Here is a 19,665-nt window from a genome sequence, read left to right on the forward strand (position 1 = left end):
GACAGACTATGCAACCTCTCTGAGTAAGATCTTAATCTGTCAAACTGAAATTGAAAATATGTAACTTGGTGCACAAGCATATTTTGTGCAGAACAAACACTCACGACATATACACAAACACAACACAGTTTCAGACAGGTATCACACATTTTCACTATGCAGGGAACAAACAGGAAATCACTGAAAGCATCAGGGATACCACAGAAGGAACAAAGACGGCAACAAGACAAGCATCGATCAGGATTGTTCTCAATCATTTACACTCATTCTATCCTGGTCACCGACCTTGAGTTTCTGCGTGCTCTGGAAGACGACGTTGCGGTCAGTGGTCAGATCGTCACTGGAGTGGTCAGGGGCGAACAGCTTGTAGTTGAGCAGGTTGATGGCTCTGGACAGGACGTGACAGCACGTCGACTTGCCGCTACCCGCCGGGCCAACCAACACCACAGGGGAGTGAACCTCCAGGCCAGCGTTCAGCTGTAACACCTGTTGAAAGCAGAAACAACGTCAAGGTCACAGGAATGATAAGGTCACTGCTGAGAGAGCTTCTTGATCTGTGTAAGCCAACAGGTTGAGATGAAGGTCATAGGAATGATAAGTACATGAGGTCAAGGTCAGTGCTGAGAAAAACTCTTGGTATGTGTCAGGCAATAGGTTGAGGTAAAACCATAGGAATGATAAGTACATGAGGTCAAGGTCACTGCTGAGAAAAACTCTTGGTCTGTGTCAGGCAACAGGTTGCGGTCAAGGTCATATGGACCTATACATGTCAAAATCTCAAGTAAGGAGCAAATTGTAGCTGCAATGAATCTAGAATAAACACTCCTCATTGCTTTCTGTTGCTGCATGCATTTAGTTGTTCAGTTGGAGAAAAAGTGAGGGAGAACCGAACAAGGTTGTAATCTTCAATTTTTTTTTACACAAACACACATGCATGCATTGAACTTTTTAGTATGTCACCTCTGTGAAAACTCGCTTCATCAACCAAAGAGGTACACAAAATGCCCAGAATGACCAACATATACCATATTTGACGGATTACAAGACGCACAGTTTTATAAGCCGCACCCCTGACTTTAAAAAAAAAAAATTGGGACGAGCCGCGTATAGGCCGCGTCACTATATTAGCCGAAAAAAATATAATCAGATCGTGTCAATCAATCTAAACAACCAGGCAAACGAAAGTACGGTATTTGGTGAAATCGGCTCCGAGAATAAACAAATGAAACAAAGAAGAAAAGTAAAAAAGTTTGAAGAAAAATATCCCACACACAATTTGTAACCAACACACACATGTAGTCCCGCCCGGAATAAGCTTTTTTGGGATGATTTACGACTTTTGCGCACATTTCGAGCAGACGAAAACACAACATGGCGGCTCTCGCTCCTCCAACTATCGCGAGACACAAAAAACCGAAATCTCGCGCGCGCGAGATCCTGATACATCCGGTGTTTCTCTGTGCTATCTTGTCACGACGACTTGTTGACAAACGAAGATTCGCGAAAGAAAGAGAAAAGCGTCGAGTCTTGAGTAGAGAGCTAATAAAGTACCGGTAATCGCTAATCGAGCGAAATGAAAATCCGCGGCGACTTCCATTAGGTGAATGCTATTCAAGTTTAGGTAACGTTTTAGCCGCATCTTTTTATAAGCCGCAATGCGATTTAAAAAAAAAAAAAGTCGCGGCTTGTAGTCCGTCAAAATACGGTACATGAAATGTTACAAGACCAGCGCCTGGGTAGCTCAGTTGTTAGAGCACTGAGGACTGTGACCCTAGGGTCACGGGTTTAAATACAGGCTCGCACGGACACAGGTCAACTTTATATGCAGACACAGCAACAGTAGCCATATCCCACCCCAATGTCACCACAGTGGCACGTAAAAGAACTGGGTCATTGTGCCATAAGTGCAGGTGGCTGATTACACCTAAACACGCACACACCTAGGTATTGCAACTCTTGTTGCTGCTAGCTTTCCACTGGGAGGAAGCGACCCGAATTTCCCAGCAATGGGATAATAAAGTAAATGAAATCTTCTTCTTTGTTCATTGGCTGAAACTCCATCGTACGTATACTCGTGGTTTTTTGCACAAGTGTAATTTTACGTATATGGCCGTTTTTACCCCGCCCATAAGGCAGCCATACGCCGCTTTTGTGTGACTAATTGAAATGACAAGTTGCATGCAATGCGTTGCTGACCTTGTCCATGAGCTGCTGGTTGTCCTGCAGCATGTCCTCCTTCATCACCTCCCGGATGGTGACCTCCAGCGGCTCCTCCTTCTCCTCCCGCTCCACCGCCTGCTGCACGCCCGCCGCCTGGGGGAACACATCCCGCAGCAGCGACAGGAAGTCATCCTCGTCCTCCTGGTGCACCCTGGGACTGAGGATTTCCCGCAGCGCCCACACCAGGCAGTGCTCCTCCCCCACCCTGCTGTCGGTCTCCGCCAGCGAGTTCTTCCACTCCTTCTTGCCCATCTCTGTGGGGGAACAACAAGAGAGAGGTCTTAGCTTCTTGAGATACAAACATTACTGCAGAAATGAAAAAAACCTTCTTCTTGCCCATCTCTGTGGGGGAACAACAAGAGAGAGGTCTTAGCTTCTTGAGATACAAACATTACTGCAGAAATGAAAAAAACTCCTTCTTGCCCATCTCTGTGAGGGAGAGGTCTTGCTTTCTTCCACAGTGGAACCACCCTTCTAAGACCCCTGATTTAAGACTCCCTCCCTTTTTAGACCTTGTTTCCTCAGATTTTCTCTTCATAACCTCTGTACATTTTAAGACTCCCTCCCTTTTTAGACCATGTTTCCTCAGATTTTCTCTTTTTAGACCTTGTTTCCTCAGATTTTCTGTTCATAACCTCTGTACATTTCAAGACTCCCTCCCTTTTTAGACCATGTTTCCTCAGATTTTCTGTTCATAACCTCTGTACATTTCAAGACTCCCTCCCTTTTTAGACCATGCTTCCTCAGATTTTCTGTTCATAACCTCTGTACATTTCAAGACTCCCTCCCTTTTTAGACCTTGTTTCCTCAGATTTTCTGTTCATAACCTCTGTACATTTCAAGACTCCCCCTTCTTTTTTTATAAAACATGATTTTCTTGGATTTGCTGAGGTCTTGAAAGGGGGTTTCACTGTCATACAAACATTTTGCAGAGAGAAAAAAATCAAGCCTTTCTTTGACAGAAATAGTTCCTTGTCCACGTTTTAAGTCATTACATATCATATAAAAGTGAATGTTTCGTATTTCAAGCTATTTTTTTCTATTTGTTAATTCTTATTTGTTTATTCATTTTTGTGTATGCAAAGCTTGTTGCACAATCAGTGTGAGCTTGGTAGGAAAATCAGTTAACAGATACTGTTTGAATGAATACCCCCGAAACCCCCTCCATACACACCCACCCACACACACATACACCCCACATCTTCGCAACATGTTTACAGTGACAATGGTGCTATACCGACCACTCATCTTCATACAGCCAACCACACATGACGACAAGAACACAGGCATGAAACACACAAGCAAGACAGCGTGTTAGCGTGTGCCACTGACCAGAGGGAGAGTCGGCCATGTTGTGGAGGAAAGTCTTGTCCTGCAGTTTGGTGGCAGCCACCATCACCAACCGCCTCACGTCCTGCAGGGGGACGCTGTACTGACCACCGCGTGGCAGCTACAACAGTCACATCACGCTACATTTAAAAAACACATCTTGACATATACTCTAGGCATCTCTATTGTATTTCACTGTACACACACACACACACATACACACACACACACACACACACACACACAGATACAGACACAGACACAGACACACACACACACACCTGTGACTGCAGCAGGCTGAGAAAGAGGGTTAGTTTCTGCGCCCACAGCGTATGGTCCTGGAAGGCATAGGTCTGCAGGGTGACCGACAGGATGTGGCGAGTGTCCGGCTTGATCAGAGCACACGGCCGCATCAGCAGCTGAAAACAACAGCATGTCATGAAAACAGTGAAACCCCCTGTATAAGACCCCCAAATTTAAAAGTCCCTCCCTGTTTTCTCACATTTTTTTTCCATAAACTCTGTAAATGTACCCCCATTTTAATTTGTATGTCTCCCTCCTTTTTAAGACCATAGTCTTCACAGATGTTTGGAAGTACCACTGTTATCTTTTCAAAATAAAAACAATTCTGACTATCCTCAGATTCTGACTATAAACTTAGATGCAATGTTTGTGCTAAATAATCTGGTGATGTCTTACGCTCTTTCTTTCTTCATTTGCCTTCTTTTTTCAATTTTTTTTCAAATTTTTTTATGCACTTTCAAATATGATTGTGAGCTTTTTACTGTCAAACTTTGAACTCGTTACACTATGTCCCTGATCTAATTCATCAAAATTCACAAGCATGTGTACAAAGACAGCAAAAGAAGGTGCATGGTGCTGCCACCTACCCTGAAGTTGTCTGGGATGTTGACGGGGCTGGCGCCAGACTTGCCCATGGTCATGAAGCAGCCGAAATTTGCACTGGCGGCGATGAGTTTGCCGCAGAACATCACGTTGCCCAGGGTGTGGTGTACGTACATGGGCTCCGCCACCAGCTTGCTGTAGTCCGGTGCCACGCGTCGCCGTGACGACTTTACATGCTCTGCAAGGTAAAGGGGGTAATTGAGACACCCTAATAACTAGATGCTGTAGCTGACCCAATCATCATCTTCATGTGAAAGTAATGACTGGCATTTTTCAATGTTCGCAAATACCTCTGTTGGATTTGCACGGGTTCTCACAGAGTAAATACTCTTGCTGCTAACAAGGCGAACTTTCCCATGTGACATTATAGGCGAGTTATTAGCGAGGGGTGTGTCTAAAACACGTGGAAAAGGAGCATGTGTGTAAAGTTTGCCTCAATAAAAGCAACATTATTCACTCTTTCACAACCCATACAAACCCCAGAGTAATTTCCGGAGTTTGTCTTTTTTGGTTGCTTGTCATTATTGTTTAAAGTAGCATATTATGTCAAGCATGTGCCTTAACGCGGTCCTTAATTAAGGCACAAGTCGACTTCGCGCAGACTTCGCAAAGTCTTTTTACCAAAAACCCAGTGCTAAAGCTCCGTGCGGCCAGCTTCGTGAAGTATACTTCGCGTGGTTGACGTCGCCCAGTTAAACCTATCCTTAAAAGTCACCACATCACAATTTAAACCTGCAAAAACTGCAGAATCTAAAATAAAATATTGAGAACTTACCGTAAAAGAGAGGTGGAGGTCTGTTGTTCTTGTAGAGGTCGGACTCCTTGATCTCGATCTCACGTTCGATGGAGTGACGTCGCTGGTCACGCTCCGCCACCCACGTGTCCTCAAAGTAGGTCACCAGTCCCTTCTCCTGAACACACACACAATATTTAGTTCACCCGTTTGCTGCCTGTACAGTGGAACCCCCCTTTTAAGACCTCCACAAATCTGAGAAAATCGGGTCTTACAAAGGACTCGGAGTCTTAAAATGGAGGTACATTTACAGGGGTTATGAACAAAAAAGGAGAAAGAACAAGGTCTTAAAAGGGAGGGAGTCTTAAAAGGGGGTTCCACTGTAAATATTTTTATACAAAACATCACCTGCATTTACCTGTTCTGAAAATGTGCAATGTGCCCTTGACGCACAAATGAATACACCACACGCACACATTGTTTGTTAGTTGTTGTTGTTCTGTTGTTATGGAACGATTCGTTGCCCATTAAAGCTAATTACCCAGGACGTCAGCTGACATCCTAAAGACAGCGAAAAGGTTCAAAGAAAAATGTTCTGTGATCACGTTATTTAAATTTTGGGGTAGAAAATTGTATGTTCCAAAGCACTCCCACTATGAATGTTATCGTAAAATAATTAGTTGCCTGTGAAATATCACAGCAACTCAAAGTTTGAAGCGTTTTCATGTTGAGTTCCATTTAAGTTTTTTCCCCTTGAGGTTTGTTTCTATGAAGGGGACTATATAAGATCTTCTTCTTCTTCGTTCATGGGCTGAAACTCCCACGTTCACTCATGTTTTTGCATGAGTGGGTTTGTACGTGTATGACCGTTTTTACCATGCCATTCAGGCAGCATACGCCGATTTCGGGGGAGGCATGCTGGGTATTTGCACAGTGCACAAGAGTTCTGATTTTACGTTAATTTTCTCTCTTCTGTCCAGTTCTTGAAAGAAATATTAATGAATAACAATATATGAAAGAAAACCTGAGAAGACAAAGTGGATTAGATTTAGAGCCACTCACGTTGAATCCATGGGGCACAGTGCGCTGTCTTTCCAGTGCCGGGGGGTCCGGTGACTCCTGTGCGCGTGGTAGGGGGTGGAGTGTGGTAAGCGAGTTGCGACGAATCACTTTGTCTCCCGCACCCGCCTTCTGCTCGCACAAACACATACACACTGTAGAGTTTCAACGTTCATCTTCATCAAGCATTTTTTTCTTTATTTGCCTACTAAAGTGATCATCTCACTGCTAGAATTTTGTTGTGAAATAACGAGATGAAGAATTTCTCAATAGAAGATTTCATATCTCAAATGGAACACCAACAGAAAAAACTATGTGCTCACTGTGAAAATGAGTGAGGAACTATCACGCCATGTCCATCCCCCATCCCTACTAATTACACACGCATGCATGCAAGTTACGATATCCACAAAAAACATGAGCAATTAAATTAATCAGGTAGGCATTATAGGTACACTCATGCAGCTTCCCGTAAATCATCAGTTTCTGGTCACAGACACTGTCAGACTTTTACACACAGTACAAACACCCTTTCGTTTAAACACTCACCACTTGAGAACATCCTAGGTGCCCTACGTAAAGAGCGAGACATTTTCAAAGAATTTATTTTTGCGTTGCCAGCCGGATTGTCTGTAAGACAATCGGACGGGCCTCATTTTGGCGCTAGACCTAACTTTTAAAATCTCAACAATAAATTGACAGCTTGTTACACAACCATTCTTAAATCATAAAAGAATTCTTTTTTCATCAAGAAAAGATCAGTACAATTCGAAGTTTTGAAAGTTTAAAAAAAGAAAACCCCGGAAGCGTGTCAAGCAAAACGTGTTTCCTCATGCTAGCAGACGAATGTTCTGCATGTCGTCAGTTTCTTTGAACAATCAACCGCCACCTCTCAGTTCGTGTGACTCGCAGCCGTTTGTTGCGTTTTAGATTCAGAGGTACACAGTAACGTGCTATTGCAGATACAGCGAGTCGTATTGAAATCACAAACTGACAACTAAATTGTAAAAAAAAGGAAAGTGGATCACATGGGTTCACGATGGCTCAGGGGTTAGATAAACCACAACAAGAGGCGAAGCCTTCAAGGCTCACGTAAGAAATCGACAAACAGTAACACAAACTCAATCACTCCGTCACACATACACACACACACACACACACACACACACACACACACACACACACACACACACACACACACACACACACACACACACAGTAAGCATAGGTGAAACTGTGCAAGAAAGCGAGACCCTGGATCTGCCAAGTAGTCTCGGCCCGCTCACAATAACAATGACCGAGACTTTCAGTAATTCCTTTGCGTGACGTCTAACCCTCTTACGTCATAATGTGACGTCTTCAAATAGTTTCTATCACACACGTCGAACACTTTTGACCGAGACTGACGTAATCCATAGACTCGGAAATGTTAAAGTTTCTATCACAGACATACACACGCACGCACGCACGCACGCACATACGCACATACGCACATACGCACATACGCACGCACGCACAGACAGACAAAGTTACGATCGCATAGGCTACACTTACGTGAGCCAAAAACATGTGTGTGGTTAACACGAGCGAAATGGCCATTAAACGAACTGTGTCATTGTCAGCAGTTCTCATCTACACTTTACAAGATTGCACAGAAAAAAGGACTATACATTATACAAGCATTCTGATCTACATGTGCTTCGGCAAGTCAGTGGCAATAAGCAGCATACTTTGTTAGGCACCAGTGAGGGTGCACAGTTGCTCTGAGATCTGGGACTGGCTTTTCTAGTAGTTTATATAGACCCAACCAGCATCACATGTTCTCTGAGGTCAGCTGCTTTTCAAGAAAAGGAGAAGAAGATCAAATGCTCGTACGACTCACCCTCATCATAATAAGTAATAATTATTATACCTATGTGAACTGTGAGGCAAGAAAGGATGATTTTCTACTTATTCATCCCAAATCGACCCAATTGTGACCTTCAAAATTGACCTGGATCAACCAGGCCAGGGTAATGTCTAGGGATCGATCATCAAACCCTGGAAGTGTGTGATGTTACAAAGATCTTTATTGCTTCAAAAACGTGCAAGAAAATTATAATTCTCTTTTTTTTTTTTTTTAAATCAAAACCTACCATTGTGTGAAATTTGAAGGCTCAAACTTGAACAAGAAGAGCAAACGCTCGATCGAGTCACTTTCGCAGTTCTGAATATTATATGAGGCATCAGATGGACAGGAAGAAATTGCTATTCACAACACAATGAGTCACGTTCACATAAAATTTGAGCCCGGTCACTTTTATAGTTTCCGAGAAAAGCCCAACGTTAAGTTGTGTGTTGCCGAACAGAAAAGGCTAGTTATCTCCCTTGTTTTTCTGATAACGTTCGTAAAAGGCTACAGATGTAAATACTTTGATGTAAAGAATAATCCTACAAAGTTTCAATCACATCCGATGAACTTTGTCAAAGATATAAAATGTCTAATTTTTCCTTTGACGCTGACCTGTGACCTTGAAAAAGGTCAAAGGTCAACGAAACCATCGTTAAAGTGTGGAGGTCATTGGAGGTCACGACTAAACAAAATATGAGCCCGATCGCTTTGATAGTTTCCGAGAAAAGTCCAACGTTAAGGTGGTGTCTACGGACGGCCGGCCGGACGGCCGGCCGGACGGCCGGCCGGACAGACTAACACTGACCGATTACATAGAGTCACTTTTTCTCAAGTGACTCAAAAATATAAAAACCTCGAAATTAGGCTCTTTGTCGGACAGCTTAACGCTGCTCATTACTAAAAATTTCCTGACTTCTCAGGTGGGTAAAAAAAAAAGCATGTGCAAAGTCTGCGTGAAAAAAGGCGCAACAAAATTTCTTGTGCAACTTGCAGGGCAAAATAGCTGTAGGAAGGATATCTAACAAAATCTATTCTCCTGTCTGCAAAGCAGAAGTGATTTAGTTCAAAATGTGCAAGATACACAGGGTTCAACATCCTTCACTTCTTTACATGGGGGGGTACAGAAAAGAGAAAAAAATTTACTCATAATAAGAGCATCATTCAACTCTAATTACCTCTGGCAAAAATCAACAGCCAAGCTGCTTTCTGTGCGGAATAAAATCTTTTTGTTGAATCAGTTTCACAAGTGCTATTCAGCAAAACACGATCACCTTGCCTATTGGGTTCAAGTGCTAGTCTTTCGGATGAGACGAAAAATCGAGGTCCCTTCGTGTACACTACATTGGGGTGTGCACGTTAAAGATCCCACGATTGACAAAAGGGTCTTTCCTGGCAAAATTGTATAGGCACAGATAAAAATGTCCACCAAAATACCCGTGTGACTTGGAATAATAGGCCGTGAAAAGTAGGATATGCGCCGAAATGGCTGCGATCTGCTGGCTGATGTGAATGCGTGATGTATTGTGTAAAAAAATTTCCATCTCACACGGCATAAATAAATCCCTGCACCTTGAATATGTGCGCGATATAAATTGCATAAAAAATAAAAAAATAAAATAAAAAAAATCCCTGCGCTTAGAACTGTACCCACGGAATACGCGCGAAAAAAGCCTCATATTGATTGATTGATAATGCATGTAGGATAAGATTTTCGGTATGTGTCCAAATGAAAGTGTGCATGAGACCAGAAACCATTAAATTACTGTTAAACATACCGTATTTTCCGGGTTACAAGGCGCTACAGCGCATAAGGCGCACCCCCTTCTTTTTAAACAAAATTTTAATCCAGTCACCCATTGGGCGCAGGGGGCCGATAGGGTGCACCAAAATTGAAAAAGTATACCGGTAACAAACGGTCGAAGAATGAAAATCGAAAGATCGAAAATGCCGGTCACAAGCTCCAAGCTCCGTCCTTTGTTTTCTCTATTTCCGAACCATGGATTCATTAATCCCAAGCTCCCATGCTGCTTTCCGATTTCCTTTTCCCTCAGCAAGTTTGATCGCTTTCAACTTGTATTCTGCATCGTAAGCAAGTCGCTTCGTCTTTGGCATGGTTGCTGTGTAACTGTGTGAGGGTGTGTCATGAAATCAAACTGCCGAGAAATGTGACGATCAGTGTGAGTGCTCACGGAATTTAAAAATACGACTACCGGTATTCGAGATGGAGGTGAGTTCTTGTCACGTTTTGTTCCCCATGACTTTTTCGCAATTTTTTTTTTTTTTTCGTATTTCATACACGGATTAGGCGCTTCGTTATACAAGGCGCATGTGGTCAAACTCGAGGAAAAAAGTCGCGCCTTATGACCTGGAAAATAGTCGGTAATCTATAAAAAAATATTTTCTCATGCCAACATCATCTAAAATCCTGAAAGTAAGGAGCAGCTGGTGAACAAACTGTATGCAAGGATAAGAGCAGTAAGTAACAAGCAAGGCAACTCTGAAGTAAAACCGGCACGGTTGGCCAAGTGGTAAGGCGTCCGCCCCGTGATCGGGAGGTCGTGGGTTCGAACCCCGGCCGGGTCATACTTAAGACTTTAAAATTGGCAATCTAGTGGCTGCTCCGCCTGGCGTCTGGCATTATGGGGTTAGTGCTAGGACTGGTTGGTCCGGTGTCAGAATAATGTGACTGGGTGAGACATGAAGCCTGTTTTGCGACTTCTGTCTTGTGTGTGGCGCACGTTATATGTCAAAGCAGCACCGCCCTGATATGGCCCTTCGTGGTCGGCTGGGCGTTAAGCAAACAAACAAACAAACAAAAACTCTGAAGTAAAGGCTGTGCTTTTTAACTACCACTACTACACAACAAAATCAGCTGTGCTTTGGGGGCAGAGGGTGTTGGCAAGAGCATGGATTTCTATGTGCATGTCCTAAACGAACACTCAGTACATATGATGACATTAACATGGTCACATTATTTCAGGTTACCTGACAAAATAGACACTGCTGCATGATCGAAGTTCCTCCTAAGATAAGCAAATACCATGTACTACTTTTTTTCTTTAAAAAAAAAAAATTACATACACCATTGCATGATTGCATTGGGTCACCTGAAATGAATAAAGGAGGACTCTGAGACATTCGCAAGAACCCAGTCCTCTATGGAAGAAGAAGAAGGGGTGGGGGGGTCAAAACAAACAATATGTAAGAGGAATATTCAAGGACTAAAGAGAGGTAACTATTGGCAGAAGAAAATGACCACATACCATAGACAACATCTGCAAAGGAAGGTTAGAAGTGGATTAGTCACACAATGTTAGTACTGTAACAGAAACTCCATAAAACAATGCATACATTCACAAAAATTAGGTGTAACAGGAATTTAATGAACACACTGACAAACAATTGAGAAAAGTGTTAAAAGTCCTACACAACTTTCCAGGGAAAACTACAGATCATTTCCCGTAAAATCATACAACTTTGTAATTTGATATGCTGAAAGGGCTTGCCCTCCATAAAATGTTATCCAACTCAGCAATTCTTCAATATTGGTTTCAATATTGAAATGGAAACAAATCAAATCTTCCAGAGAAAACATGTCAACCATGTTTTGAAAGATTAAACAAATCATACATGTAAAAGAATAGTACACACAATTAATCTGCGAGTGAATTAATCTGAGAGTGAATTAATCTGAATTTCAACGTTGAGGTTGTCAAAAGTTCAGAGGAGAATGAAAGTCAGGTCACAGCAGCAGGAAAATCCAAATGACCCCTGAAGGTCAAGGTGAAGATCACCTACCTTGTCGAACCTGGGCTGGCCACGGATGAGGTATTGATTCTGGCTGGAGACGTCCAGTGCTCGCAGGGCGGTGTGCAGATAGTCCAGCTGCTGGGCCGTCACTGACATCAACCCTGTCACATGACATCACACAGTCAGATCACATGACACCACACAATGTCACATCACATGACATCAGAGCTCTTGAAATAACTGGGAGAGTTGGGGGATTTAAAAGTAGGTGTGGTAAACATCACACTTTGCTTTTTTAAATAGTTTCATGAGTACCCCAAGCTAAACATCACATCATTCCCCTCCCCCTCAATTAGTACCACTCCAAGAGGTCCCACCTCAGTGACTGTATTACGAACCAGCCACTAAGCAAGGTCACAATCATGGACCAGCACAACACTGAGAGGTATTAAAAGTGTGCCTGCACTGTACGTGTTGTACCTTTGGTGAGGTGGTCGGTGTCGTCAAACAGCATCCAGCACCCAGACTGCACCATGCCCGTCATGTACTGCAGCATCATGGGAAGGGTCATGCTGTCTGTGCAGGTCACGGTGAACATGCAGCGACCCAGCATCTGTACCACACACACACACACTGACATTACTCTCTGATCTTCTTCTTCTTCTTCTGCGTTCGTGGGCTGAAACTCCCGCGTACACTCGTGTCTTTGCACGAGTGGATGTTTACGTGTATGACCGTTTTTACCCTGCCATATACCGTATTTGACGGACTACAAGCCGCGACTTAAAAAAAAAAAAAATCGCATTGCGGCTTATAAAAAGATGCGGCTAAAACGTTACCTAAACTTGAATAGCATTCACCTAATGGAAGTCGCCGCGGATTTTCATTTCGCTCGATTAGCGATTACCGGTACTTTATTAGCTCTCTACTCAAGACTCAGCGCTTTTCTCTTTCTTTCGCGAATCTTCGTTTGTCAACAAGTCGTCGTGACAAGATAGCGTACAGAGAAACACCGGATGTATCAGGATCTCGCGCGCGCGAGATTTCGTTTTTTTGTGTCTCGCGATAGTTGGAGGAGCGAGAGCCGCCATGTTGTGTTTTCGTCTGCTCGAAATGTGCGCAAAAGTCGTAAATCATCCCAAAAAAGCTTATTCCGGGCGGGACTACATGTGTGTGTTGGTTACAAATTGTGTGTGTGTGATATTTTTCTTCAAACTTTTTCACTTTTCTTCTTTGTTTCACTTGTTTATTCTCGGAGCCGATTTCGCCAAATACCGTACTTTCGTTTGCCTGGTTGTTTTGATTGATTGACACGATCTGATTATATTTTTTTCGACGGCGGTTAATATATAGTGACGCGGCCTATACGTGGCTCGTCCCAATTTTTTTGTTAAAAGTCGGGGGTGCGGCTTATAAAACGGTGCGTCTTGTAATCCGTCAAATACGGTAGGCAGCCAACTCTCTGATCTAAGTACATCAAGTGAGTCCCCTCAAACATAGAACAGACACCAAGCCCTGTTGAATGCATCACTATTCTTGTCATCCAGTCACACGCCCTCCTATAACTGCTAAAGACTGATATTAATTGGGCAAAGTCAACTTCGTGAAGATGACTTCACAAAGCTCGCTGCAAGAAGCTTTGGCACTGAATTATCGGTAAAAATAGTTCACGAAGACATCACACCCATTCAGATATGGAGAACTATTTGTGATAGGATTTGGCTGCTGTTGTCACCCAGTACGCTCATGCAAACCTTTGCATTCACATAGCAGATTTGATAGGGCTATCAATGTAGCCCAAACTCACTCCTGTATGACTGGCTTTGCCTCCAAAGTTGATTCCAGTGTTTCATACACTTGGTAACAAAAGAAGCAAGACAAAAGTCTTAAAGAAAAAGAGCAAGCACCAACCTTGGCCAGATGGCGCACAGTCTCGGTCTTGCCCGTGCCGGCAGGACCAATCAGCGTGGAGCAGTGGAAACTCTTGAGGGACTGGGTGAGGGAAAGGACGGAGCGCTCGGTGAGGGGGGTGACCACCAGGGAGGGGGAGGGGCCCAGGTACTCGTAGTCGTAGAAGAAGGTGTTGGTGAGCTGCTGGGCGTAGCAGGGGCTGAACTGGTAGTCGGTGGAGATGGTGGTCTTGGTGCGGGTCAGTGGGGGCGGCTCTGCTGGTCACACACAGTCACAATAGTTAGGCAACAATGTCAGAGACCAAAAAAGCAAGACATTCACGAGTACATTGACTGTATCACAGAATCTGTTTTTGGATTAATGTAAAAGACCTCAAGAATTTCTCCTTCTAACTTCCATAAGACAGACCTGAATGCTTTCCATACACAACTATGAAGGAAATGTGCACATCAAATGGACAATGTTCGGGTTTGTATTGGCTGTGAAAGAGTGAATACTTTTGCTTTTATAGAGTCAAACTTTTCCATGTGACATTATAGGCCAGTCACTAGTGAGGGGGTGTATCTGAAAGATGAGGGTAAGGAGCATGTGTTGAAAGTTTGCATCACTAAAAGCAAAGGTATTCACTCCTTTACAACCCATACAAACCTGACAGTTATTTCCGGAGTATGTCTATCAGGAGCAATACGAAATCTAAGAAAGTATTAAATAAGTATGCTATACTATAATACATTTCAATTCACCTTGTTCATAAAAAGTGCCTAAAAATGCATTCTTCAAATACTGAGGAGTGTTTCCCTGTCTGCGTTCATGGGCTGAAACTCGTGATTTTTGGAACCTGTGGGTTTTCATGTGTACGACTGTTTTAACCCCGCCATTTAGTCAGCAATTTGGCTGTGGAGTGCAGAATGTATGGAACATTACAGCTTGTACGCTTTTCATTGGTTCTCACCATTAAAACACTCATGATAATGCAATCAGCATGCAAGTTGGACATAACTCTCTTCCCCATCTTCCCCTCTTATTCTCCAGGAACACCCCCCCAACTGTCAATTTTAAACCTTAAAAAACTGTAGTAAAGTAACTACTGCAAGTTTTCTGAAATTATCAATGCTCAAACCTTGCAGGAAGCCAGTAGAAATGGAAACAGATATGCATAGTGTATAGCTGGTGTTTCACGGATCTACATATGGGAGCTCGAGCGGGCAACAATGGGCGCTCAAGGGGGTAAAGGGCAAATAACCAACACTAAAAGGGGAGCTCACCCTCTGGCTGTCGTTTGAGCTTGCTGCCAGGTGGGGCCCTGCGCGGGGTGCCCTTGTTGGAGGTGACGGGGCTGGCCGTCTGCTTGGCTGCATCGCTGACCGTGGTCTTGGCGCGCAGCACGTTGCGGATGTCCATGCGGAACTTGAGCACTCGCAGCCAATCAAAACTGCTGTCCAGCACCACGCCTTCCTTCAGCAGGGCTGCATGCAAGGTAAAATTATTGGTAAAAATAAAGCTGTTAATTGTGATAGAACTATAATCATCTGTCATTGTGGACGTGTCGCACAGAACTGGTGTGTTTTAGAAGCTCTTCTTCTTTTACTTATTGAAAACAATGGGGGGGGGGGGGGGGGGGGGGAGAGAGGGGGGATTGCATGTGTGTAAGTGCATGTGTGTAAGTGCATGTGTGCAAGGATGTGTGTATGCGCGCACTTTCAGTCCCTTAATTACTGCAGTGTCACATATTCAGTCTGGCTGCAATGACTAAGTACGTACGCCATCATTCTGCATCATATGAATTATTCATATTTAATACTTTTACTGTATCTCAATGCTTAATGTTGTTCTATGTCATGTTTTATGTTTGTTGTCATATACACACCCCATAAACAAATTTCTCTGTTGAGATAATAAAGTCTTCTATGTCTATGTCTATGTCATCCCAAACAGAGCCACGCAGATGGCAGTCATCAGCTTTACTGACATTTTGACTGAGGGATACTTTAACCAGTGATGGCGCCAGTATTTGTTAAAACCAGTACGCAAACTTTTATGATGCAAACTGTCCCGAAAAAAATGGTAGGCTGGTCATTGGAACCAGTAAGAGTCCAACTCAGAGTACTGGTTTTGTTGTTTTACCAGCCAAAAAATCCGGAAGTTCTAAAAATCAACTGGTAGGTCATACTGGCAGCCAATTTTGTTGCAGTATTTTTTCATTTCAATCGGTAAAATACCGGTAATTACCGGTTAACGTCAATACTGTTTAACTGACTGACATTTTGACTGTCTGACATTCTGACCGTCTAAAACAGGCAGTGAAGCCGATCATCATTCAGTTATACACTAGTCCCTTACCGTCCATGACGTCCCTGTGGTGGATGTTCTGTGTGATGAGTGCGGTCAGCAGACAGTGAAGTCTCTCCTTGACTTCACCCTCCACTTCAGGGTGAACCGACGCCTCCTTCAGCACGTCCACGTACTGGTCAACCTTCGCATTCAGGTTGGACCTGGACACAGCATCAATAGGATCACAGCTGTTAAGCTTCATCATGTTTGAAAACAAGAGTTTGATCACTAATCATGAACTTGGGGCAAGTCAAAAATACTTCTTCTACAACCAAGTAACAGTTAAATTTCTACACAATACTCAATGCAATCTGTCCACATCAGACATGTATATTGCGCGGAAACCCTTTTCTAACCTACATCTCTTGTCACACTGTTCTTGAACCTCAGCAGAGGCATCTGTTGCCCAATCATTGTACGTTCCCTTTTGTCTAACATGGATGGCCACTATTCCAGAAACATTTCATGAATGACTCCAAACAACACTTATTCGACAGCTGAGCAAGCATACAATCTGAGAAACATATTGTGCTACACCGTTAATCCATAATAAAACAGCCCAAGCTTTTTACAATCACGATGGCAACAAAAGGTAGCAACTTAAGTTCAAGCACAACATCAACCATGTTAGTATTGAGAATGGTGGTGTTCCTTGCGCTTAGCAGCTGCATTTCAAGGCTCGTTCATATTTTGTACGTAATCTTCAAAGCCCTTCGAGGTGTAGAGAAGCGCTATATAAATGTTCTATCTTTCTTTTTTAATACAGTGGAACCCCCCTTTTAAGAACCCCAAATTTAAGACTAATCCTCCTTTTTAAGACCCTGTATTCTCAGATTTGTTTGAGAACCTAAAAGTAAGAAAAACTGTAAGAGTTTTATCCCTAATTATGAACTCACACCATGTCAAAAAAACGTCTTCTACAACCAAGCTACACAAAGAGGTTTAATTTCTACACAATACTGAATGCAATAAGTCCACACCAGACATTTAGATAGGGTGGAAACCTTTTGTAACATATATCTGTTTCCCAGCAATGGGATAGTAAAGTAAATGAAATGAATGAAAAACATGTCGCGTATGGCAAAAATACATGTACAACATTTAGTCAAGCTCAGTCGAACTCACAGAATGAAACTGAACGCATTGCATTTTTTCCGCAAGACCATACACTCGTAGCATCGTCCGTCCACCGCTCGTGGCAAAGGCAGTGAAATTAACAATCCAGAAAAGCGCGGTTGCGGTTGCACTGAGGAGGATAGCACACTTTTCTATATCTCTATTCTTTTTAACTCTCTGAACGTGTTTTCAATCCAAACATATCATATCTATATGTTTTTGGAATCAGGAACAGACAAGGAATAAGATGAAAATGTTTTTAAATTGATTTCGGAAATCTAATTTTAATCATAATTTTTATATTTTTAATTTTCAGAGCTTGTTTTTAATCCGAATATAACATATTTATATGTTTTTGGAATCAGAAAATGATGAAGAATACAATAAACGTAATTTTGGATCGTTTTATACAAAAAAAAATTTAATTACAATTTTCAGATTTTTAATGACCAAAGTCATAAATTAATTTTTAAGCCTCCAAGCTGAAATGCAATCCCAAAGTCCGGCCTTCGTCGAAGATTGCTTGGCCAAAATTTCAATCAATTTGATTGAAAAATGAGGGTGTGACAGTGCCGCCTCAACTTTTACAAAATGCCGGATATGACGTCATCAAAGACATTTATCCAAAAAATGAAAAAAACGTCTGGGGATATCATACCCAGGAACTTTCATGAAAAATTTCATAAAGATCGGTCCAGTAATTTACTCTGAATCGCTCTACACACACACACACACAGAGACAGAGACACAGACACACACATACACCACGACCCTCGTCTCGATTCCCCCCTCTATGTTATTAAAACATTAATTAGTCAAAACTTGACTAAATGTAAAAAGAAATGTCACCGACCTCAGAGCCCTGAGCTCATCAGGGTCCGTCCTCTCCAGGGTCCGGGCCATGGTGCGTTCCCACAGGATGCACTCGGCCATCACCACGCACTGCGCAGGGAAGTGCAGCAGCCAGTGGCCGTACTGCTGACGGATTTCTGACGTCAGGTCCGCCGCACCGGGAGGGGTGTGAGCCAGTTTGGACAGCTCTTCCAGGATCAGGATAGGCTGGCGTGTGCCTGCAGACACAATGAGTGTTTGTTAAACCTGATCAACAAGCTTGGTCAAAAGGCTCTTTTCTGTCACAACTCTTGATCAAAGGTAAAAAAATAAAGAAGTAGTTGCTCTAATTTGAGCAGGACATCTGTTGCATCTGACACATCATTTGCCACAAACCGTGACAGCAGATTTTGCAACATACTGCACCTGAATTCAACCCTACAGCAACTCATCCAGGCAGAGACAATCAAACGGTCAAGCAAAATAACACAGAACACAGAACTAACTACACACCTCTGATGCCTCCACCTGAATTCAATCTCACAGCAACTCATCAAGACAGAAAGACAATCAGATTGTCGGACAACTGAACACAGAAGACAGACCTCACCTTATTTCAACCTCACAGCAACTCATCAAGACAGAAAGACAATCAGATTGTCGGACAACTGAACACAGAAGACAGACCTCACCTTATTTCAACCTCACAGCAACTCATCAAGACAGAGAGACAATCAGATTGTCGGACAACTGAACACAGAAGACAGACCTCACCTTATTTCAACCTCACAGCAACTCACCAAGACAGAGAGACAATCAGATTGTCGGACAACCGAACACAGAAGACAGACCTCACCTTATTTCAACCTCACAGCAACTCATCAAGACAGAGAGACAATCAGACTGCTAGAAAACATCAAAAAAGGCAGACGCCAGAACTGACCTTCCTCCATGCGTGCCTGTACACAGGCCTGCAGGACGACGGTCATGGTGTTCTTGAGGATGGACTCCAGGCCTCTCAGCCACGCACTGGCCGTGGGGTGCGCGTCCAGCTTAGTGTACAGACCCACCTCCTCCTTGTGCAGCCCCTGCACCGACTCCACCTGTAGCTTGTCACCTGTAACAGGCAGGTAAAACACATGTTAGGCAATCTTCTTACAGCCACACCTTCTCCTTGTGCAGCCCCTGCACCGACACCACCTGTAGCTCGTCACCTGTAACAGGTAGGTAGAACACAGGTAAGTCAATTTTTTAAACTCTCAAGAGTCCTTCGCAAAAACATTATGGTCAAATGGGTTAGATCAATTCCAGTGCAGATCTGACATTTTCTAAAAAAAAAAACAGTACTGATGGTATGCGTAATAATGGATATGAAGTGCGTCCAGGAGCCGCTCTTTTCAGTTAAAGTGTGTAGTTGGACCCCATCTATGATTTTCTAGTCCCTTTTTTTAGCTTCTAGTACGTATAGGAAATAGGGAACCACAATTTGGGGAGCCCTGATCCAAAAAGAGACAAAATCTTCAAATGAAGACAATTTGTTTGAACAAAAAGCTGAACATTTCCCACAAGTATCAAACCAATCTCTTAC

At 43.1% G+C, this 19,665-nt stretch overlaps 1 protein-coding gene across 6 annotated transcripts in view; it reads right to left on the reverse strand.

The window, feature by feature from the left end:
- Nucleotides 1-19,665, reverse strand: part of LOC138982022 (dynein heavy chain domain-containing protein 1-like) — a 179,827-nt gene that overhangs the window by 109,818 nt on the left and 50,344 nt on the right. For all 6 annotated transcript variants that reach the window (XM_070355231.1, XM_070355232.1, XM_070355233.1 and 3 more), the window contains exons 34-47: nucleotides 19,021-19,194; nucleotides 18,100-18,316; nucleotides 16,140-16,291; nucleotides 15,065-15,265; nucleotides 13,800-14,053; nucleotides 12,369-12,501; nucleotides 11,937-12,049; nucleotides 6,251-6,379; nucleotides 5,231-5,366; nucleotides 4,440-4,633; nucleotides 3,831-3,968; nucleotides 3,553-3,670; nucleotides 2,197-2,474; nucleotides 286-486 (exon numbers count right to left, since the gene is read on the reverse strand). In XM_070355231.1, coding sequence (XP_070211332.1) covers nucleotides 286-486; nucleotides 2,197-2,474; nucleotides 3,553-3,670; nucleotides 3,831-3,968; nucleotides 4,440-4,633; nucleotides 5,231-5,366; nucleotides 6,251-6,379; nucleotides 11,937-12,049; nucleotides 12,369-12,501; nucleotides 13,800-14,053; nucleotides 15,065-15,265; nucleotides 16,140-16,291; nucleotides 18,100-18,316; nucleotides 19,021-19,194 — 2,438 coding nt within the window. The remainder of the gene's footprint in view (nucleotides 1-285; nucleotides 487-2,196; nucleotides 2,475-3,552; nucleotides 3,671-3,830; nucleotides 3,969-4,439; nucleotides 4,634-5,230; nucleotides 5,367-6,250; nucleotides 6,380-11,936; nucleotides 12,050-12,368; nucleotides 12,502-13,799; nucleotides 14,054-15,064; nucleotides 15,266-16,139; nucleotides 16,292-18,099; nucleotides 18,317-19,020; nucleotides 19,195-19,665) is intronic.

The sequence above is a fragment of the Littorina saxatilis genome, linkage group LG12, assembly GCF_037325665.1.
Source record: "Littorina saxatilis isolate snail1 linkage group LG12, US_GU_Lsax_2.0, whole genome shotgun sequence".
NCBI classification, from domain to species: domain Eukaryota; kingdom Metazoa; phylum Mollusca; class Gastropoda; order Littorinimorpha; family Littorinidae; genus Littorina; species Littorina saxatilis.